General features: G+C 53.2%; 2 protein-coding genes across 2 annotated transcripts; both read right to left on the bottom strand.

Moving 5' to 3' along the window:
• Nucleotides 1-6,547: 6,547 nt before the first annotated feature.
• SUCNR1 (succinate receptor 1) lies at nt 6,548-12,377 on the bottom strand. The gene is made up of 2 exons (XM_050978099.1): nt 9,698-12,377; nt 6,548-8,370 (listed from the first exon to the last, which is right to left on the bottom strand). The coding sequence occupies exons 1-2, from the start codon at nt 9,698-9,700 to the stop codon at nt 7,420-7,422; spliced, it is 954 nt and encodes a 317-aa protein (XP_050834056.1). The 5' UTR covers nt 9,701-12,377; the 3' UTR covers nt 6,548-7,419.
• Nucleotides 12,378-12,495: 118 nt separating this feature from the next.
• LOC103815568 (arylacetamide deacetylase) lies at nt 12,496-20,458 on the bottom strand. Its single transcript, XM_050978098.1, has 5 exons — nt 20,108-20,458; nt 16,235-16,457; nt 15,936-16,005; nt 15,438-15,609; nt 12,496-14,299 (listed from the first exon to the last, which is right to left on the bottom strand). Exons 1-5 carry the CDS (start codon nt 20,243-20,245, stop codon nt 13,691-13,693), a joined length of 1,212 nt encoding a protein of 403 aa, XP_050834055.1. The 5' UTR covers nt 20,246-20,458; the 3' UTR covers nt 12,496-13,690.
• Nucleotides 20,459-22,526: the final 2,068 nt, after the last annotated feature.

The raw sequence follows: 22,526 nt of genomic DNA, 5'->3' as shown, positions 1-22,526 counted from the left end.
CACAGCCTGGCCGGGAGCCGGGCAGAGCATCGCAGCCCTGGCGGCTCCCCGGGCCCCGGGCAGGCCGGGATGTGCTCAGAGCCCGGAGCTGCCGGCGCGCTCAGTGACAGGACGGGAGGGCGGCTCGGCTCGGGGGATGCTGGCCGCAAAGAGGATGCTCAGGTGCCGTGGGGCGGCCAAGCCCCTCCATGTCCCGGCCTGGGTGAAGGCACTGCTTTTTGGACACTTTTGAAGGGATGCCTAAAGGTTTCCTCCAGCCTTGCAAACACTCCAATCCATCTATCTTTCTGTCTCTTCAGGAAACCACAGACCCCGATTTCTTCAGAAGACACTGCTAATTCACACGGGTCTAGTTGAGACCTACTTTCAGACACATCCTTTGCTATGAGACACCCTCCTAACAAGCATTTTGTGGCACATGTTTTCCCAGCCCGAGGAATTAACCAACACAGATAAAGTATTTTGGGGAGGGCACTGGGTTCACAGCATACAAGAGGCCACATTACTTCACTGGAGCAAGTTCTCTGGCTGACAGCCCTCATCTGGATGCACAGCCCCATCCTGTCAGGCCCAAAGCAAAATAATCTGAATTAAAATATAGGAAGATGACAAGAGTGTTGTTTCTGTCTTGCTCTCACCAAGGCCGAGTCAAAGAAGACAATGTCAGGGTTTTCTTCTGTAATCACACGTTGCTCAAGAACTGCCAGCAGGATGATGGGCCCCCAGTTAACCAGAGCACGGTGACAAGCACAGACCCCACAGAGGACAGACAGAACACACCACCCACTTCCCTCTGGCACAAACCAAGAGCTTCCATGATCTGCTTTTCTATGACAGAGCTGTTCACAGAGCCCCATGCCCTTTGTCAGTGTCCAGGCTCCTGGCCCTATTCCAGCAGGACACAGCCCTGCCATGCCACGGACAGAAAACCTGAGCAGTGCTTGCCCAGTGCAGACCAATTGGTGCAGTGGGTGTACTGGGATGGAGGGTGACACCCCCAGGGCCAGGGTTAATGATCAGCTCATTCTGTAAACACCAGCTGGTTTCTCTAGCTCAGTATTTGGAGTTGCACTCTTTCTAATTAAGTAGTGACTATAGTTACGTGTCATAAAAATCAGATTGCAAGTAATTAATCATTAGGTAAAATTTAATTGGTTTTTTTTTAGTGAAAAAGGCATCCTTTGTCTCTTGTGCTTTTGAAAAGGATATAAAGAAAAATATGAAAGATACTATTGCAACAGGAGATAAAAATAAATAAGAAGTGGCACATCCAGACAGTGAGTCCATTCAACAGATTTACAGTCTGCATGTTACAGGCATGAACCAGAAACTTGCTTTAAAATAAGATTTAAGGAGCCCAAGGAATCAAAATCATGTCTGTCATGCTAAGAAATACTTTTGGAGAAACTTACATTCAATGCTATCAGCACGAGAGGCTGAATCAGTGTAATGATAGGCAGCAGCTTCAAGAACAACTGATTTCTCTGATATAATTCAATATAGGAACAAAGTAGCTAAGAGGAACCATTTAACTCTATTTTTATCTTTATCTGTGTAAAGCAATACTGGGTACTACACAGAGTGGTCTGAAAAGCATTTTAGGAGGTAAGCAGGCTTATCCTTCCTCACACAGGCAGCAGGTCTGGAAAAAACTGCTTTCATAAATATGGCAAAAGTCACTCCAAACTCCTTGGAAGTTCATATGTCACAGTAAGCAGAGGAACTGTTAATGAGAACAGGATATTTGTAACTAAACATTAATTCCTCTCTATTTATTTTGGTACAAGGTCAATTCTGATGTTATTTCTTCCCTTGCCAAGTTATACCAAACACTCTGCCCAAAGGTGTTGCAGGCAGGAGAAAACAAAGGCTGAATTAATCTCTGATGGAACAGGAAAAGTCATTTCGGGATCCTTTGAGGTTACTACTGAAATCCTTCTAGGAAATAACAGAAATCAAAGCAGAGGAGAGAGCATCTGCTCATCAGCTCCAGCTCCGTGCACGGGATGAGGAGGAAGGAGGTGCCCTGGTCCTGAGGGAAGGCAGGGATGGGGCTGGGACAGCACTTAGGGCCACAGCCCTCCTCCTGAAACACAACAAACCCTGAATCCAACGGGCCTTTAAGGGAACCAAGCCATCTAAAGCATCCTGGGGCACTTCCCTCAATGGAGCAAAAGGAGCAGCACCAAGCACCACCATTTTGTAATGATTGCCTGAAATGCACAGCAACTAATTAAAAGGAAATAAGTAAAAACACCCTGAAAGACAAATGGGCACTGAAAGTAATTTGCTCTCAGGGATCAGGGAAAGCTTAATTCTCTGTGACAGAACTATAGACACAAACCTCAGAGAAGCCAGCATTCTTAGGGCACCTGATAGCTAAAGCATTCCCTGCAAAAATATTGGGTTGAAATACAAAGAAACTAGAATATCCCCATACACCATAAAGAAAAATAAACATTAGGGTGATAAAGTACTTCCTCTCCTGTCAAAAATGTATTGCTAGATATAAAATCATGGCAATTGAACCTCATGCATGAGGTTTTTAAATTTGGGCCTCTGTAGAAATGTGCTCTAACAGGATGATGTTTGTTTTCCCTGGCTGCTGCTCACTCTGGAGAGCCCCCAGCCATTGTGCTCCTGCAGGAGGAGGATTTCCGCTAGTAAACCTGCCAGGGGAGCACAACCAGGCATCCCAGGAGCTGTATTTCTTTGGGAGAATGGAAAACCCTTCGAGTGCCAGGAGCTGTTCAATGACAAAGGAGATGTGAGCAGCCCAAGGTCCACCAGGTGAGGTCAGGTTTGCTTCGAGCCTCTCCTAGGCTGATCAGGGGAAAGGAGATGAGGGGACTGTCTAAAGAAAAAAAGAGAAAGTCCCTAGTGGAACTCCCATTCCAAGGATGGAGGGAACCCTTGGGGTACTCCCACAGCCCCAGCCGTTTGCCAGGCCAGCTGAAGACAGAAGTGCTGTGTGTCCCTGCAGAGCCCGGGCAGCTCCAGGCTGTGCCTGGCCTTACAGCTGCTCCTCACCCCTCCATTTACAGGGGACGTTTCCCGGTAGTTTCACTTGTAACCCAGCTCAGAGGATTGCTTTGTGCACGTTGCCTCTCAGTTACTACCCCTGCAGAAGCCTCCCTTCACCCCTCCTGCCCCAGCACAGAGCAGCTCCCCTCACGCTGCTGCACATTTCCCATAAACCAAACTGGGTCACTTCATTTCTCTACAGGAACTCCTGATTCCCTCTGGCTGTCCCACCACAGCCCTGCACCACAATGCACATACAAGCTCTCTCTCCAGCAGATCACTCAGCCAGGCTTCCCCAAGAAGTGCCAAAGTGCCACATTCTGCAGTAATTTTTTCTACTGTAACCTACTTGGTTATAAAAGGGACTTTTGAGAACTGTCACCTCATTCTTACCTGTTCAGCTTGCTCATTCCTTGTGCACCTGTGGCACACAGCACAGGATCCTTGTGCAGGCTGGGAAGCAGCACCACAGCTCCTATTTAACCCTTTGGGCCCCACATCCTGTCTGATGGAGCTCCTGGGGCAGGTGGGACCCATTGCCTCCTCTGGCTCATCAGCACTGCCCACTGCTCCAGCCCCTCACCTGGGCAGAGGACACTGCCCAGCCTGTGCCCAGCCCTGCATCACCTCCCTGGGTGGGCTGACAGCTCCCTGTTCCCCCCAGGGTGTTTGGGCAGCTGGGCCGTGCCAGGCTCAGCCCCCACCTTTCCCATCAGAAAGAAGGAATCGGGCCAACAGCAAGTGGGCTGTGACTGCCCCTGAACAGCATTCACCAAACAGGGCAGGCCTCTGGGAAGGAAAAGAATTCCTAAGACCAAGCCTTGGAGCAGCCGAGAGCACAGGATTTATTTCAAAAGGCAGCAGGCAAACTGCTGGATTGCTTTATTTATCAAATAACTTAATTACTTCATCTGGACGGTTATTTGTGAGACCTTCCATCCTTGACTCTTATGCGGCTGTGTCAGGAAGTGAGGCAAGAGTGAACAAAGCAGCACTTAAACGTTCCACTTCACTTATGTGGGTCAAAATCTCGATAAGACCCAGAAAACTGAAAGGAAAATGAGTCTTGCAGGCACCTTGCTCTGCCTTCAGATCCCTGCAGCACTCTGCCCCCAGGTGATCGTGTGCTCGGCTCAGACCCTGATGCTGCTGGTCCAAAAGCTGCTTGAACAAACAGGTGAAGCTCTAGGTGTTTCCATGAGTGTGCCTGCACACCTGGAGTGCTGCCCAGAGACCTCGGGGGGCTGCTGAGCTGACCTCACCTCACCAGCCAAAGGACAGACTGCCCAGAGGGTGAAGCTCTCCTGGGCTCCAGGAAGACTATTTTTAGCTTACGTATTTTTAGAAAGTAAAAACCAAATTGAAACCAAGCAGAAGTCAGCTGAATTAGTATCTTCATTACTGTCAACATGAGCAGTTAAACTCTGAATTGCCAGTGTGGCAGGGACATGGTCAGGACACCTCTGCTGGTGTCAGCTCCTCGCAGGTGCCCAGGGCAGCCAGGCAGCCACCCCTCCCACAGCACTGCGCTGAATCCACGGCCCCTGTGTGGGCAGCCTTGCTCTTCTGGAGACATGTTCTTATAAATCCTTATTAAAACAATGCAGAGCAGCAGCTGCTGTGGCACAGAGCACTGCAGGGACCTGGGGCACAGGGCAGAGGCAGCTGAGCCCAGGGCAGCACTGCATGGGCAGTGGCAGGGCAAAAGGTGATGGGAACAAAGGCAAACCCAAGAAATTCCCTCCAAATGTCAGGAAAAACATGGTAGGACATTTTACACATTCCAGGCTGCAGAGGTCCTGAGGTTTGGTAGGGTTTGGAATGAATAAGAAATAGATCCACGTGTTTTCTTGTGGGTGTGGAGCTGGTTGTGAATTCCCCCCAAAGACAGGAGGCTCCTGCAGCTCCCACCTAAACGGGAGACTGAACACAGCCCAGTATTCTGGCCCTGTGTGAGCCTGGGAAAGTGGCTGCAGGGCTGGGAGAGCCAGGGGCAGCCCCAGCCCCTCGCCCTGCCCTCACCCCTCTTCCCAGGAACAGTTATTTTTAGGTCACTTACCGCCACTGAAACATACTTGGACTGCTTTCAGGCTGACTCACAGCTGAATTCCTGTTCTGGAGGCATTTTCAGTCCACACCCAAAATAAGGAAAGACAAAACAAAATGAAACCAAAAAAACCCCGTCTGAATCAGAACCAAAGCCTGTGCCCAGCTGTGCTGATGCCAGGGCCTGCAGCCCAAGTGTGGCTCTGCCTGGGGGAACCTGCACCCACTGCCCACCACCTGCACCCACCTTGGTCCTGCTTGGCCCAGCTCAGGTGAACCAGGGAGTGCTTTGGAGCTTTATTAATTGAAATTTCTCCATGTGCCACTCAGGAGTAGAAGAATTAAGCAGAGAGGAACATGCCTGTGAAGCTTGAACGTCATGGTTTATATTCTCTTTTTTTGTCATATTTTTAATTGCAAAACCAGCAGCATCACAGTTAATTGTGTAAGGATCAGAAGTTTCACTCATCAGTTTGGGGAAATGGGAGTCATGGAGACTTTAGAGATTGCCACTGAATCAAAGGTACAAACCAGGGCTGTCTCAGAAGGACCAGAGCCCAGCAGGTCTTTGAGTCCCTCTGAGGTGCTGGGGCTCCGTGTGGAGCTCCCAGCTGAGGAGAGCCTGCCGTGAGCAGGGCAGATCACAGGTGAGCAGGCAGGTGCTGTGACCTGCCCCAGTGGGATGGCAGCAGGTGAGGGAACCTTGGGAGCTCTGTCCAGCACTGTTCAGCTCTGCCTTTGCTCCTTTCTGCTGATGGATCTATGGCATACATTGACAGGAAGAGCACAATTTGGGGCTGATGAGCACCCGTGGGTAAATGCCATGCCAGTGGGCACTCAGGCAGGAACCTTGGTGACTCAGTCACTCAGAAGGAGCAGGTGACCCTGCTCTCCTCCATGGACACAGCAAAACAAATAATTGAGTGTATTAATCCATAAAACCTGTCACTACACACTGTTTACAAAGAGAAATCAGCTCCTGGCCATCACACAGGGGCATGGGATGCCACATGCTGTACAGGCACCTCTGGAGAGGGCAGTGGCACCCAGTGTGCCCGTGGCTCCAGCCCTGCCTCGGGGCTTGGACTGGACTCCTTGGGCAGGACAGTGGAGAAGGACTCAGGCAAGACCTGGGCAGTGACCCTGGATGCTGTTGGGCTGGCAGTGCCTCCTCTTCCAGCAGACCCAGCCTCGAGGAGGAAATCTAAATTGACAAAGCACCTTGAGCTTCTGCATGGCCATCTCTGTGCTAAAAAAAACCAAAGCAAGTAAGTTTCTTCCACATTTCTGCAAAGAGGACAGGGTCACCTCCCTGGCAGGCCCAGAAGTGCTGCTGCTGTGTGGGGCTGGGGACCAGACCCTGCTTTGATAACACTGTGATGGGGCACATGTGACAGGGACCAAGACAGATGCTGAGGTTTCATGGACACTCAGAGATCAGCAAATAAAGTAAAACAACACAGAGCAGACTTTTCCTAGCTTTTAAAGCAGTTTATTCCCCAGGGGCTGGTGCCAACAGCACAGTGAAGCACATTGCAGGTGTCTGACACATCAAGAGCAGACCCCAGGCTGAGCTGGGTGAGACCTGAGCCGTTCCCTGTGCTAGGGAGTCCCTGGGGCTGGGGCCTGCAGGAGGGCAGGGGAGGGGGCTGCCCACACCCTGCAGCCCTGGGCCAGCCCAAGCTCACAGGAGCTCGTTGCTCCATTGATCTTTCCCCTTCTATTTGAAGTCAGGTCAGTCCATTGGAGAGAAACTTGTGCTGCTGATCGATCCTGCAGGGATCAGGCAGAGACTGGCTCCTCATTAGCTCCTGGTTCATTAGTACAACTGCTAATGAAGTTTGAACTCTGAGGTCTGAATTCTGCTTCAGGCTATAGATTCCACGGGCACTTATAGACAGTTATAATGAGGCTAGGTAGCTCCATACCTGGGTAAGTGGCTGTGTGAGTGCCCACATGAGCGTGCCTGGCTGTCCTGGTGACGGGTGAAGGCACGTTTTGTCCCAGCCCAGGCCCACATTATGGCTCACAAAGCAGCTGTCTGAGAGCAGCGTGCTTTCCCTCAGAGAGCTGGCTTGATGGCCTTTTGATGACAGTATTAACAGGCTGTGGGGTATCCCACTGCTGTCCTGCTGGGAGTGAGCAAACATTCCTCCTGGCTTGCTGGAGGCAGCTCAGCAGAAGTCTCCTGTACAATAAGGTAACAGGTGGATTTAGAGGAACACAATCAGCTCATTCCTATTCTATTCTGCATAAATAAAGTTATCTAAAAAATGGCACATTGCTGAATGCTCTCCCTAAGAGAGTTCCTCCCAGACCTCTCCCACTACAAGGGGTGAGCTTACTCATTCACTTCCCAGTGGTTGCCAGCCTGCCCAGGAGCTGTCTCGTTTTGGCCATCAGCATCTCTCTGAAGTGGTCACCCATCAGGAAATAAAAAACAGGATTAATGGCACTATTTAGAAAGGCAAAGGGTCTGGTGATGATGTAAATGGTGCTGATGACTCCCTGTGTGCACTCAGAGACGTTCAGGGCTGAAATTCGGGAGGCGATCCGGACGTTGCGCATGACGTGGTAGGGAGTGAAGAGCAGGGAGAAGATCACCACGGTGAGGATCACCAGGGTCAGGGGCTTCTCCAGGGTCAGGGCAGAGCGGATCTGCTCGCTCCTGTTTTGGAGAAAACGAACCATCTTCACGTAGAAGCAGCCCATGGTCAGGAGAGGGATGAGGAAGCCAAAGACAGTCAGGAACACGCTGTAGATGAGGTTTCTCACGGGGTCTCCAGAGCTGGCGTAATCAAGACATTTGTAGTTATTGGCAGCTGTTAGAGGCTCCAGGAAATGCAACAGTGGCAGCAGCTCCAGGATCACCCCCATCCATATGGCAACGGACACCATAACAGCTGTGCTCCTCTTCTGCAGGATGTGGTCCCTGAAGGGGTGCTTCATCAGCATGTACCGGTCCATGCTGATAACGGTGAGGAAGAGGATGCTGCTGTACAGGTTGGCGTGCAGCAGGAATCTGTTGCTGTGGCACAGGATGCTCTCCTTTGCCCACTGATCCTTGGAGTAGCTGTTCACCAGTATTGGCAGAGTGCACAGAAATAGCAAATCTGATATGGATAAATTGAACAGGTAGATGTTGCCGCTTTTCCATTTTTTCAGGCAGAAAACATAGCCAAACACCACGATGGTGTTTCCAATGGCCCCTATAATGAACTCAAGGCTGTACATGGTGGAGAGATAATACTTTTCCAGTATTCTGTTTGTCAGAAAATAGTCACAGGTCTCGTTCACATCCTGGAAAATCAAAAGAAAAAAAATAAAGATCAAACCCAAGTAAAAGATCATTGCAGTTATTGTTATATCATTGTTGTAATCAGTGAATGCAGCCTGCAATTTCCTTCCAGCCTACAGGGTAAGTAGTTATGTGACCTCAAACGTCTCTCACTCACAAGACTGGCACTTGCAGACACTGATCAGAGTTACAGAACAAAATGAAAACTCTCCTGAGCAAAGACCTGTGGAACTCAAAGTGGGAGCACCACCTGAATGAAGGCATCAGTCACAGCATGCCAGCTTGGCCAAAGCCAGGGCAGTGCCAGGGGCCAGGAAAGTGAAACCAGCCCATGGGTGCCCTGTCAGAGCCTCGTGGGGTCATCTGCCCCTGTTACCCAACACCAGTCCCGTGGGTCCTGCCTCGTCACCGAGGCAGAGGTTTGCTGACAGGGCTGGTGAGGGATGGAGGCAGCAGTGCTGCTAAGAACTGGCCAGGGAGCCAGGAGAGATGTGTTTGTTAAATTAACCCAGCCCTCAATCGAGCACTTTGTGTGCTGTGCTGGAAACTGGATACCAGAATTGCATGGAGGATGGAGCACATCTCCTGTGCTTTCTGCCAAAGCTTCCTTCAAAGCTGTACACACATGAGCTTGCTTTCTTTCTAAAGGCTGGTTAAAAAACTGCTTTCAGCTACAGAGAAGGAGACGGAGCAGGATCTCAAGTGTTTACTCTTCTCCCTCTTCAGCAAAGCCACCTGTCCCTGCCACAGGACACAGATAGCTTTTGGTGAGAGCCTTGGGTAAAATGTCAGCAAACAACTGGAAAGCAGGGAAAACCAAATGCCAGAAACCAGGATATAGATCAAAACTGAACCCAAGACAAGGTTAAGCCTTTCCAAAGGTGTTTTGGTGTCAAGAACATGTTCACAGGTCTCTGTCCTCAAAGCAGAGATCAGCTGTATTTCATTTCGAAGGGAGATCATGAGGCAGAGCAAAAACTCCATAAAGCCATTTCCATCAAGTCTCTACACATACTCTGTGCATCCCAGGAGACAGAAATGCTACAGAGAGCACTTGCTCTGATCAGAACTCACCGGCTGCACCTGCTGAGCCCTGTCTGCTCGGTTCTTGATGAGAAACTCAACACCTTAGTGAGGTTCTAAATCTAGAAAGCACATCGGGGACATCCGCACTCAAAAGAGCAATAACGATTGAAAGTTCAGTATGGACAGATGCATTAATTCAGCAAGTTGTTAGGAGAGAGCTGATTGTGAGCTAAGAAGGAAGAGCAGTTAGAAGCCCACTCAGGAAGGGGTGGAAGAGCAGAGTGCCCATCACTGGAGCCTTACCATGGCCAGGGCGGTGCTGCCTCGCCGCAGGTCCGGCCGAGCTGCGCGATCCCGGGGCAGCCTCGCCGCCTTTCATTCAATCATTAACGAGTCAGGGCGAAGGCGGGACCTGCTGGGCTGAGCAACACTTCCCCTTCACAGGAACCCCCGGGGAACCAGCCGGGCTGCACGGAGGAGAGGGCACCCCCTGCTCCGGGCCCATGCCCTGGGACAGCCAGGGGCTGCAGGAGGGCAGAGCCGGGGGAAGAGGGGCACTAACTCTTCATACAGCAGCACATCACCGCTCCCCAGCTCCCTGCTTTACCAGCATTGCTATATAAATTATTGGCAAAGATAAAAATTATCATAATGCTGCTAATGCAGAGTGGCCAAACCCCACAGCGACTAATTCCACCCCCTCTGCCTTGGGCAGGGACTCTAGAGCTGGCCACTTCAAGCCCCTTTCAACCTGGCCTTGAGCATCCTCAGGTATGGGGCAGCCACAGCTTCTCTGCCTCTCCCTCCTCTTTATTGTGATGTACTTCACAGTTAGCAAATATTAACCCTATTAATATATATAAAAAGCTACTGTAGCTTTTCTCTGTGAACAAGGCCAATAAATCAGCTCATATTTAGGCATTACAGAAGCTGATTTAAAATTTCTCCCATGGCTAATAACCGACACTGCTTCTCATTTACCAGCTTTTAAATATCTTGTTCATTCCGGCAACCGCTGTTGCACTGAAGGATAAAATAGGGCTGAAGAAATGGAGCATTTCTTCCTTCCTGCTGCATTAACTCCTCAGAAAAGTGGTGAGGGAGCAAGAAATGCTCCTTAATGTCATTTCAGTAGGCTTAGATTGGTCCCTGCTTTACAGTTCTGTGACCATTGCTTCAGTTGGCTGTATTTCTAAGCAGTTTTCTATCCCTTAGTTATTTTGAGGCTGTCCCAGTCACACATGCTGGCACTCCACTGCCTTCCAGCAGCCCTGTCCATGAGGAACACTGAGCTGGGCTCTCAGCAGCAGGCTCAGTGGTGGCTGGCACTCCCCGTGCTCCTGGCAGGGCAGGCTGGAGTCCTGCTGGCCTCTGCTGGGGCTCCAGCCCAGGAACCAGCAGGGACCCGAGAGCTCGGTGGGGCAGCCCTGGGGCCCTCCCCGAGCCCTTCTCAGGAACAAGGGCCTGGCTGAGCACACCAGGAGCAATCAATCAACACTGCCACGAACACCAGCAACCCAAGAGTTCTGTCCAGTCCTGGGGTTTGGGGTTTTGGTGGTGCTTTGCTGGGGATAGTTTGGGTTTTTTAACCAGTGTAGTACTTCAACAAAAAGTTAAGGGTTCTTAAGGAATGGGTGATGGGGAAGCCCAGATTGGTGGGGATACTTCAAGTATGCTTAATTTCCTTCTTGACTCACCTGCAGGCATGACCCCCCTCTCTTCATACAGCTCCCACTGCACCCCGTGATAGGAGAGTCCGTGATCAGTCTCCCTGTGCTTGGGCATCCTTGGAGGGTTTGATGTCTGCACCCAGAGCTGGCTCCAAGCAGGGTTGTGAGGCTGAGCTTTGTCCTTGACTGCCAACCACCAAATCCCCTCCTCCCTTCAAGGGAAGGCTTTTGGAGATGTACCAAAGCCTTCCCTTGTGGTGGTTTCTCTTGTTTTCTGGTGTGGATAAATGGGTTGCTTACTGCAGCTCCAGCCTCTCCTACTAGCAACATCAATAGTGCAGCTTTCACTGCCTCATTTTGTGCCTCACTAGGCATTTCCAATCTCAAAAGTCTATTTTAGGAACCTAAACAAAAACATACAGCCCAATCAATCATGAGTCCATAGGTGCTGGTGCTTAAAAGCCATTTACTTCTGGTTCCAAGAGCCTCCTATAAAAACACACAAGGGAAGGTTGGCAATTTTTGGCTGGCATTGTTTCTTAGAACATAAATTTTTCTCCTGCCTTACAGGCAGGCATTCAGTGTCCCTGACACAGCTGATGCCTGAGCCACGATGGAGGAAGCACAGTACTGGTGGCAGTGTGGACAGGGAGGATGGCCCAGGTTTGCTCCAGCTGGGCTGGCACAGCCACCTCCAGCAGCCCTGAAGGGAGACCAAGCCAGCTGAGGCCAAGACTTCAGCCCAGTGCTGCCCTAACAGCAACATCCCAGTGCTGTGGGGCAGGAGAGCAACCAAAGCCACTCTGGCTCACAGCAGGGCGACCTGCTGAGGGATGTGATGTGGGCACGTCCCCTCCAAATCAAAACCACAGCCATCCTCCCTGAGCAGTCCCTTAAGCAAGGTTATCTTCCTGCAAACCCCAGCTGGACCCATTCCATTAGCACTTACAACCCAGAAATGCCCATCCCAGGAACATTCTTGTGGACATGACCCTAAAACTGTACAGAAAATCAGACCAAAGGCGTTACTGAGCAAAACCCCCTAGGCCAGCTTCCTCAGGAACACTAAGAGGCTGTTAATTAATCCCAAATGTGGGAGGAATAGGACTATATGGAGCTGCCTCTGGCAGCAGAGAGGAGCCCAGCCTGTGGTGAGTGCTGGGCTGTGCTGGCAGTGCTGCAGGGACACCCAAGGAATAACTGCCAAACCCTCTGGGACTGAGCACACCAGCACAGATGTGCACCCAGAGGGCGTGCAAAGGGGCAAGGAGAGACCTACCCAGCCACTGCTGCTTCCCTCCTGCTCAGCCCAGCCCAGCAGCTCCCCCTCCACAGCAGGAGAGAGGGCAGAGCTGGAACTGGGGCTGTCTGCAGCAGCACAGCTCCACTGCTTCCCACTGGATGGGGCACCCGAGGGACAAAACACTGCACTGGAATCAAAAACAGTTTAATGTTTATATTCATCTGGATGAAGATGGACAACAGCAATCACCCCCTACACATTCCATCTGAACAGGCCCCACACACTCGGGAAAATAACCCGGAACTATTGAAGATTCATGTACCTTTTATGCAAAAGAAAAGCAGGATACATGAAGTACCTGCCCAGTGGTTGATTTACTTAAACCAACAGCCAACCCTTGTATTCATGCTTCAGTCGAAAGTTTTAGGGTTTATATTTAACACACTAAACATTTACACAGAGGTTATTTGATCCACACAGCCAGGTAAACTATGTTTCTTTTCCAAACCTATAAAGCTACTAAGCTAATTCTACTTTTAAGAAATCATATGTGAAATCTGATAAAAAATTTCAAGGATAATTAGAAGACCAAGTACATGACTTAACAGATAAGTAGAGCGCAGACCATGCAGCAGTATTATCCTAAGTCTGGGACCTTCACAGCTTCCTTTTTCCAGTGAATATCCAATGCTGGTTTGATTCACTCATTCCTGCTAGTGCGCGGATTAAAGAAAGGAAGTAGGAGTAAGATACATGCTTTAAAAAACCCAAAAACCCAACACAACAAAAACCCCAAATAAACAAAACCCCCAAAACAAACCAACAAGCAAAGCCCAAAACACTTGCACAATTTCTTAGCCATCCCACTGGGTTTCCAAGACTTCCCTCAAGCTGTGCCGGGCAGGAGCAGCAGCACCAGCCCCACCTGCGATGGGCAGGTCGCTGCAGCTGCCCCGAGCCTCCTGCAGCTCCCGGTGCTGCCCTTCAGCCCTGGCAGCAGTGGGGATGCTGCCACGTCCCACGGAGCCGAAGGGCACAGGGAGCAAGCAGCCACCGAGCAGGTCCCGCGTGCCCACAGCCCCCGGGCCCCTGGGCACACAGCCCGGGCTGAGGAGGCCATAGGGGGAAAGAGGCAGCAACAGAGACAAGACAGCAGAGCCCGGAGGCGCCAGGGCCAGAGGAGGAGCCCCAGGGCAGGCCTGGCAGTCTGGGGTTTGAGGTTCAGACGGTAACACTGGGTTGGGGTCAGAATGATTTCCTGCCAGACAAGGTGGGAAACGCTCCAGCCCCAGCACCACGGGGATTGCAAGGGGGACGGCGATCGCGGCCAAAACCCAGCCCGGCTCCAGTCACACCTGGGCACGCGAGGGGCCGACCTTCCCCTCACAGGTTCTCCTTCAGCCAGTCCAGGCAGGTGCCGAGGAGGCGGTGGCCCAGGGCCAGCTCCAGCGGCCAGGCCAGGAAGGTCATGGCGCCGTGGAAGGCGTCCCTGGCGTGGTGGTGCGTGACGGGCACGCCGGCCGCGCGCAGCCGGGCCGCGTACATGGCGCCGTCGTCCCTCAGCACGTCGTGCTCGCAGGTCAGCACGAAGGCCGGGGGCAGGCGGCGCAGCCGGGCCTCGGCGGCCAGCAGCGGGCACGCCCGCGGGTCCAGCAGCGCGGGGAAGCGCCGGGCCAGCCCCGCGCCGCCCAGGGCCGGGCTCCGGTAGGTGTGAGCGCCCCGCATGTCGGCGGGCAGCCAGCGGCTCCAGTTGACGAGCGGCAGCAGGGCGGCGGCCTCGGGCGGCAGGTGGCGGTTGGCGGCCATGGCCGCGGCCAGGGCCGGCTCGGCGCTCAGGTACTCGCTCCAGAAGCGCACCATCAGCGCCCGCGGCAGCAGCGGCTTGTGCGCGTTGTCCCGGTAGGACGGCAGGTCCAGGTCCAGCGCCTGCAGGGCTGGGTAGATCAGAACTTGAGCTCTGAGCTTGGCTTTGGCTTCGGGGTCCTCCGACAGCTGCAGAAAAAACAGAACCCATTGCAAAGAATCTGCAAAGGGGTCGATTCTCCCATGCTGACGGATCATCCGAGGTGAAGAATGAAGACGCGCATTTTGTAACGTGAGCAAAATAAGATTACCAATAAAACCAGGATAAAGAAATTCTGAATCTGAAGGCAGGTTATCTAAAACAGCATGCTATAATAAAAATTCTCAAACATCAAATATAATTTCATTTTATGTCTTGTATTGAAGGATAATGATTTTTGGGAAATAATCTTTCTGAAATTTTGATGCTTTCTGAAGTATTGACAGAAGATTTTCTGTAGCTACTGAAAATTTCTACTCTTACATCACAAAACTTTCAGGTTTCTGGGTCTCCTTATCATTTCACACAATTTAGAGCATGTTCACCTGTTTGGTTTTTAACCCTGAGATGTTACAACTCAAGCAATTGTAATTCTGTGTGTTTTAGAGATGTAAAAAATAAAATGTGATGAATTGAACGTTGACATTTCTTATATGTCAACCTTTTTCCCCTCTTCACTAATATATTTTCTATTTTCTCCCTCATTTTCTGCCTTCAGCATCTGCAGCAATTTCACCACCATTCCCAGGTTTTAGTCACAGCCCAAACAGCTTCCTGAGAGAGCAGCAACATGCTGCTCTCTCAGGAAGCTGGCTTTCTTTAATAAAGCTGAAGGAGAAGTGCAAAAGGCACCAGAGTGTTTGCTCAGAGACCGCAACATTTAGTGAGGTTTTTTTTTTGTTTGCTTGTTTTCCCTGCTGTTTGCATCTTTATGAGTCACGCAGTTAAAATCCCCTTTGCAAACCTCATACCTAAACCAGTCAACACGAGCTTAGGGTTAGAGTGCTGTAAGGCCCGACAAGAGGGCAGAGAGCCTTTTTGGGGGACAGATGTCAGGATGGCACTAAAGCTCCTGCCATGCCACCGAGTGGCTCAGCACAGCTGCCCGCCTGGTCCCCAGAGCCCTGTGACGATGCCACAGGCTGTGACATCCTGACACACCACGAGAGCAGCGTGTGCTGCAGTCTGGGGGTTTGAGGTTCAGATGGTACCTGCCAGCTGAGCTTGTCTTAGTGGTCGTGAGACTAAAGAGCTCTGATTTTGAGCTGCAGTCCGTTCGTGCTGTACCTGTTGTGCCACAGCTGCAGCCAGGTTGCCCCCGGCGCTGTCCCCGGCCACGCAGACCCGCGCAGGGTCCACCCCGTACTGGGACAGGACCTGGCTCTGCAGGAAGAACTTGGTCACCGAGTACACGTCCTCAAACTGGGCGGGGAAACGGTGTGGAGGGGCCAACCTGTAGCTGCGGGAGGCAAGAGAAGTGTGTTAGTACCTGCTGGCAATAAAGAGAAAGGCTTGCTCACATCTCCCTGTTGGGGAATGTTTGTTTCTGTGCCCAGAGAAGTGGGAACTGCCTGTCCCAGCTTTGTTACCCACCCATCTCCATAAAGCCAAAACAGCCACCAACCACAGTTCTCCACTGTCACCCTGGCAGCCTCTGTTCACAAACCTGTATAAGTCAGCAGGAAAGCACACAACCAGATACAGAAACATTGACAAATCAGATTAATTGAAACAGATTAATTTACTCCAAACCCTCATCCCATCTGGAAGGAGAATATCTCTTACTTGACTGACACCACGACAGCATCCAGCTCGTTTGAAATCCTCCGTGACATGAGATCATAGGCGTGCATGCCTGCAATGAGAGCCCAGCGTGTGTGAGAATGGGCACACACACACACACACCTGCCTGTTCCCCTTGGCAGCACTTCGAGCCGTCTTTCCCAAACCTCCCCCTGCTTTCAGCCGGTGAGACCCCCATCCCCTGCCCCTCCCTGTGGCAAGTCCCACATAACAAAAGGCAGCGCCTGACAGGGCTGTGAGCTCTCTGGCACAGACCCAGGGCAGCGATGTGCAGAGCTCACCTGCGTCTCCCAGGCACCAGCCGCCGCCGTGGAAGTAGAGCACGGCCCTCCTGAGCCCTCCAGGTGCCCTCCGGGGCAGGTACAGGCGCACGGGGACGCCGCTGAGCTCCGTGTCTGTCACGGTGACGTTTTCATCGGAGGTGGGAGCCACCAGCTCCACAGCCGTGAGCAGCCTCAGGCCCTCCATGTAGTGCATCAGCCCCAGCAGCTCAGCCGCCTCCGACTGCAGGGCGAGACAGGGGAAGCTGTTTCAGGGCAGCCTATTCACTCCCAGATTAAATTCCCAAAGAGACTTTGATGCTCTGTGCAGACCTGTGAACTGCTGTGGAAGTCACACTAACAGGGCAGAGCAGAGTGCCTCCACCCGAGCCTGGCAGGGCGAGGAGCACTCATGGCACGCGCCCACACTGCCACCAGCTGCCCAGCAAGGCCAGAGCCCAGCCAGAGCCAGGGCTGCTGCTTGGTGCCCACACTCACACACGTGCCTGGGGCTCATGTGGGTCACCTCTGCAGCCCAGCGTCCAGCTCTGTGAGCCACCGGCATCAGCACAGACATTGTCCCACAGGGAGCCACCCATGGCTCCTGCACTGCTGCTGGCACCAGTGGGGACAGCCCAGGGAGCACACTGCAGAGCCACCCACAGCCCCTGCACTGCTGCTGGCACCAGTGGGGACAGCGCAGGGAGCACACTGCAGAGCCACCCACGGCCCCTGCACTGCTGCCAGCACCAGTGGGGACAGCCCAGGGGGCACACTGCAGAGCCACCCACGGCCCCTGCACTGCTGCTGGCACCAGTGGGGACAGCGCAGGGAGCACACTGCAGAGCCACCCACGGCCCCTGCACTGCTGCCAGCACCAGCACCTCTACTCCACCCCCAGCACCCCAGCAATGGGACGTGACCCTCTTCCCACCCCAGCCTCACCACACCACAAGTGAAACAATAAGAAATAAAGCCAAGCTCTTACATGTTATCTGAAGGTGAAAACATGAAATTTAGAGTAGGTTTGAGTTTTAAAAGGAAGAAAATAGCCAAGCCTGGTGCAGAACCTGTTTGGAGTTTGGCTTCCATGAGAAGCTCTTTTGTTCCCAGGAAGAATGTGAAACCCCCACAGCACGAGTGGTCGTCTGCTGATAGGTGTAACCTCCAGCCTTCCCACTGTGATAGTGGAAGTCACACAGTCTCACCCTGCTTGGTGTATTTTTTTTTCCTTCAATTGTATTTAAACCAACTGTTTAATCATCATTACATATAACCAGGTTTTGAGCAACCTGGTCTAGTGGAAGGCCTCCCTGACCTTGGCAGGAGGGTGGAATGAGATGAAATTTAAGTTCTTTTCCAACCCAAACCAGTCTGGGATTCCGGAATTCCATGATATAACATTCTTTTTCAGGAGCTGAATAGCACAGAGCTCAGCCCTTGCTGGCAGCCTTTGACAGGATTGTCACCACATTTTTGAGTCACCTCTCTCTGAAGGCTTGGAGCGGGTGATGCCAGGGGGAGCCCTGCCAATCCCAGGGTGCTGGAACTGGGAGGGAGATGAGTGGGCAGGCCCTGGCACACTGCAAAGGGAAGCACAGGTCCTTGCCATCAGCTCCATGAAAACAAACAAACACTCATACCCGTGCCAGAATTGCCGTTTTAGCCACCACATTGACACAGTTTACATAAACATGTCTCAGTTGTTGCTTTTCCCCCAAGGATTAACATCTTGAAAAAACAAATATCTCTGTCAAAGTGAGTCCTGCTGTGACTCCAACGAGCTTGTGAAAGCCCTCGGTGGGAGGAATTCCCTGAGCCCCAGCACTGAGGGTTTCCAGAGCTCTCAGAGCTGTTTTCCACAAGTGGACAATTTACATTGTGGAAAACCACTGGGCTGCTGCCTGCGGTTTCCAGGCCATCATCAATAAAAGGAAATGGTGCCCTCATCTGAAAATGCTCATTGTCCCAGTGTGAGATCATTGGGCCTTATGGAGTAGCAGGAAAGCCAGCCACTTTGGGGCTGGCATCCTTGTGCTTTGGAAAGCATTTTCCCCAGTCCCTTCAGCAAGGACAGACCCAAACCCTGTGCAGGGGGAAGGGAGCCTGGCTGTGCCCGGGCAGGGGCAGGGGCAGTGCCCACAGGGCTTCCAGCAGGTCAGGGTTCCAGAGCAGCAGCAGCTGGGATGAGGCACCCTCAGGGAATGCTCCCAATCACCCCGACAGGGCAGCTCATGAGCAGGGCTGAGTCTGGGTCTCTGCTTCCACAGAGCTGGGCTGAGCAGGGGGGAGCTCTGGGGGGACGCCACACAACAACATCAAAAACATCCTGTTGTGTTTTGTTCCATCTTCAGGCATTTCAGACCAAGGGCACAGGCACTTCCTGAAATGCCTGAGGGATTTGGGGCCCAAACACCGCAGCAAGTGGCAGGTTTGCTCTCAGAGGCTGCTCCTCAGCTTGGCAGCACATGGACACAGGACACAAACATCAGCAGGCCAGGGAGAATTCCCAGCCTCCCTGCTGCAAGGAGGGGGCACCGAGGGCCTCTGAGCTCACCCAGCAGGGCTGCCCAGCTGGGGGCTCCCCCAGACCCACCACAACAGGGGATGGAGAGGTGCCATGTCGTGGGGCTCTTGGCACAACCTTTTGGGTGCTCCAGGAGAGTTCTACTGCCCAGGAATGCTCGAGGGTGGCACTTTGTCCCCTCTGCTTAAACCAACAGCAGGGGGTCAGAGAGACTGCCCTCTGAAACACAGCCCTGCCCCAGGTGACCTCGAGTCACTGCCCTGGGATATTCTTGGGACAATTTAGGGCCACCTAACTCTAATTTGCACTACTGCAGCTCCAGGGGGCTGTGGCTGTGCCCATCCCTTGGGATTATGAGGAGATGAGAGCTCAGTTACAAAACGCCTGCCCACAGCCCTGCCGCTCCCAGGCAGGCAGGACAGCAGCACCACGGACACAGCTCCACCTGGCAGGGAACTCACACCACCCTGGCACAAAGAGGACACAGCTCCACCTTGCAGGGAACTCACACCACCCTGGCACAAAGAGGACACAGCTCCACCTGGCAGGGAACTCACACCACCCTGGCACAAAGAGGACACAGCTCCACCTTGCAGGGAACTCACACCACTCCTGCGGCCAGCAGGGCCTGCTGAGGGCACAGTGTGACCGAGCAGGCACTGGGCATGCCTGGGCAATGAGCTGCCCGTGCCTGCCCTCCTGGCAGGCTCCCTCCTGCAGGGGATTTAGGAGGGGAAGCAGCAAGGCAGCTCACCAACACTGCTGACCCCAGCTTCTTTCTTTCTCACCACTCTCATCTTTCACCAGCTCAGCCCCTGAAATCAAAGCAGGAGTCCCTGACGTGCACCAGAAAACTCCTCATCCCCCCTCCTCCTGCAGACTGGACAGCCATGAAAAGGTACCCCCTGCCAACAAGGGCTGTCTCACACAGAGATGTTTCGTTTGGTTTTGTCAGTGGATTTCCATGAAACTACAAAAATCAATAGAATGTGAGAGCTGCCGTAGTGTTCCCTCCCCGGACAGCCGGCGCTGCCGGGGGAGCAGGGCACAGGCAGCCAGGAATGAGTCGGCAGCAGGGCTCTAACTGCTCCGCCCTGCCAGGCAAGAGAAGCCTGTCCGTGCTTGTCGATCCAGCCACCTCCCACGTCCCATTCGTTACTCCGAACAGCCCTTTCTCAGGGCTGCAAGACCAAACCGTTCCTGCATTTCTTTCTGTCACAGTCACAGTCAGTTCAGTGCTCCATTTCAGCCACTCTGCCCTTGGGTCCGTGCAGCACCGTCCCCGTGGGGCACACGCAGCACACACACACCCCGCCGTGTCCCCGAGCCCCGAGAACCCCCCTGCCCTCCCGACCCCCACACCTCACCAGGTGCCCCAGGGCCCGCAGGGCAGCCGAGACGAGCATCACTGTCCCGGGCTGGGCCAGCTCCTCGGGCAGCGGGCTGTAGATGTAGTAGGCGAGGAGGGCTGTGAGGAGGCACAAGCACAGCAGCCTGGCTCCCATCCTTGCAGGCTCCGCTCTGGCGCTGGCCGAGCAGCTCTCACCGCCTCCCAGCAAGCCAGCGCAGGGCAAAGTTAATCCCGTGTTTTGCTTGGGTCCCGGCCAGGAGGTGATTTCTTGTCGTATCAGTCGGGGCAGAGGTTAGTCCACTGAACACGTTTCCCCGGCAGCTTCACCGTGCAGCCAGCCGGGAGCTGCTGGGCCGGCCAGTCCTGCTCCGAGCCCCGCACTGAACCTCGCACCAAACCTTGCACAGAGCCCCGCATTGAACCTCGCACAAACCCTGCACAGAGCCCCGCATTGAAACTCACACCAAACCCTGCACAGAGCCCCGCACTGAACCTCGCACCAAACCCCGCACAGAGCCCCGCATTGAACCTCGCACCAAACCCTGCACAGAGCCCCGCATTGAACCTCACACCAAACCCTGCACAGAGCCCCGCATTGAACCTCGCACCAAACCCTGCACAGAGCCCCGCATTGAACCTCGCACCAAACCCCGCACAGAGCCCCGCACAGAGCCCCGCACTGAACCTCGCACCAAACCCCACACAGAGCCCCGCACTGAACCTCGCACCAAACCCCACACAGAGCCCCGCACTGAACCTCGCACTAAACCCCGCACAGAGCCCCGCACTGAACCTCGCACTAAACCCCGCACAGAGCCCCCGGTACAGGCAGCGGACGGGAGCGGGACGGGAGGTGACACCCAGTGCAGGCAGCCGTGTCGGGTGTCCCGAGGCAGTGAGCTGCCGCTCTGCAAGGCAGAAACTCGAGCAGGGCCTGGGACACAGCGGTTTTACCTTTTCAGATTAAAATGAAGGTCATTTTTTTGGCTAAAGTTCTACCAGCAGCAAATGGGCGCAGCCTGGTGCTTTCCAGCTGAGCAGCCTGTGGGGTGGAGCACCCTTTGGAGGAGCAGAGCAGGAAAATCACCGAAGGCTGAGAGCTGAACCATGTGCCACCTGCCCAAACACAGATGAAGACTGGCCCTTAGTCAAACATTCAGACATTTAAGTTCTGAACACCTCCAAACTATTCAAGTGTTTTAAAAATCCACCCGTGCTCCCTCTCCTCAGTCATCCTGCAGCACAACAGCCAGTGAAAACCCAATGTTCTTCACCCCACCCCGACAAAACCAAGAGAGAGCACAGCTCCCCGGCCACTCCACCTGCCCTGCAGTGCCAAGTGCTGGGCAGGGGACAGGTGAGCCCACTCTGGCCAGGTGAGGGTGGCCTGGCCCTGGGTCCCAGCAGTGACACGTGTACACACACGGCTGGGCACAGAGCAGCAAACCCATCTCCTCTTTTGCACAGCTCAGGTCTTTTGTCAGGGGCTGAGAGGTAAAACATGGGTAAAGAAGCCAGATCTCAGGTGGCATGGGAAGATAAGGCACAGCTGATGATGGGGAATGCAGGACAAAGCCCTCTCCTGCCCTGTCCCTCCCTGGAGAACAGGAGCTCCCAGGACAGCTCTGGCACAGGCAAACAGCACGGTGGAAGAGGAGGCCAGATTGGAGCCACCACCAAACTGGTGTTTTGTTTTGTTGCACTTGAGGAAGGTTTCCCACTCTCCTTCCATGCTGGTCTCCAGGTGGAAGCGTGGCTGTGCTGCTCCTGCCCCGAGGTCACCCTTGGCTTAGGGCAGGAGCTCACAGTGCTTAACCTTGAAAGACCAACGTCTCATCTCATGCCAGAGCCACTCCCCTGCCCTCCAGTGAACCACCCCAGCAACCTCCCCGAACCCACAGCACTCCCAGATAAAGGAAACCATAAACTGATTTACCCAAAGGAACCCTACAGCTTCAGCTGCAATATGGAAATTCCCATATGCCAGTTTTGTTAGATCCCTTTTGGTCAAAGGGACCAGTTGGGACAGCACAAGACCTCTGTCAGACAGGGGATGAGGTGCCAAATGGAGCATGTGGATGTTAAAACCCAGATCCATCCCACGCAGTGATCGCCCTTCACGCCTCACCCCAACACCAGCCCTGCACTGCCAACGCTCTCCAGAGCCCACACCAGCACCAGCACTGCTGGCTGGTTGTGCCTCACCTGCTCCCCACCACCCACAGCTTTCTAAAGCAAACAAACATTTGGTTTAGTCTTTTTCCTCCTTGTTTGTTACATTCAACAAGGCTGGATGGAGCTTGGAGCACCTGGTCTAGTGGAGGGTGTCTCTGCCCGTGGCATGTGGGTGGAATGAGCCAGCCCCCAACTCAAACCACTCTGTAGCCATACAAGGATGACATGTCACGTTGCTGCTTTTCCTGCACTCAGTGTAC

The sequence above is a fragment of the Serinus canaria genome, chromosome 9 (genome assembly GCF_022539315.1).
Source record: "Serinus canaria isolate serCan28SL12 chromosome 9, serCan2020, whole genome shotgun sequence".
Taxonomy (NCBI): domain Eukaryota; kingdom Metazoa; phylum Chordata; class Aves; order Passeriformes; family Fringillidae; genus Serinus; species Serinus canaria.
The sequence above is the reverse complement of the archived record's forward strand: the minus strand, read 5'-3'. Positions and strand labels throughout refer to the sequence as shown.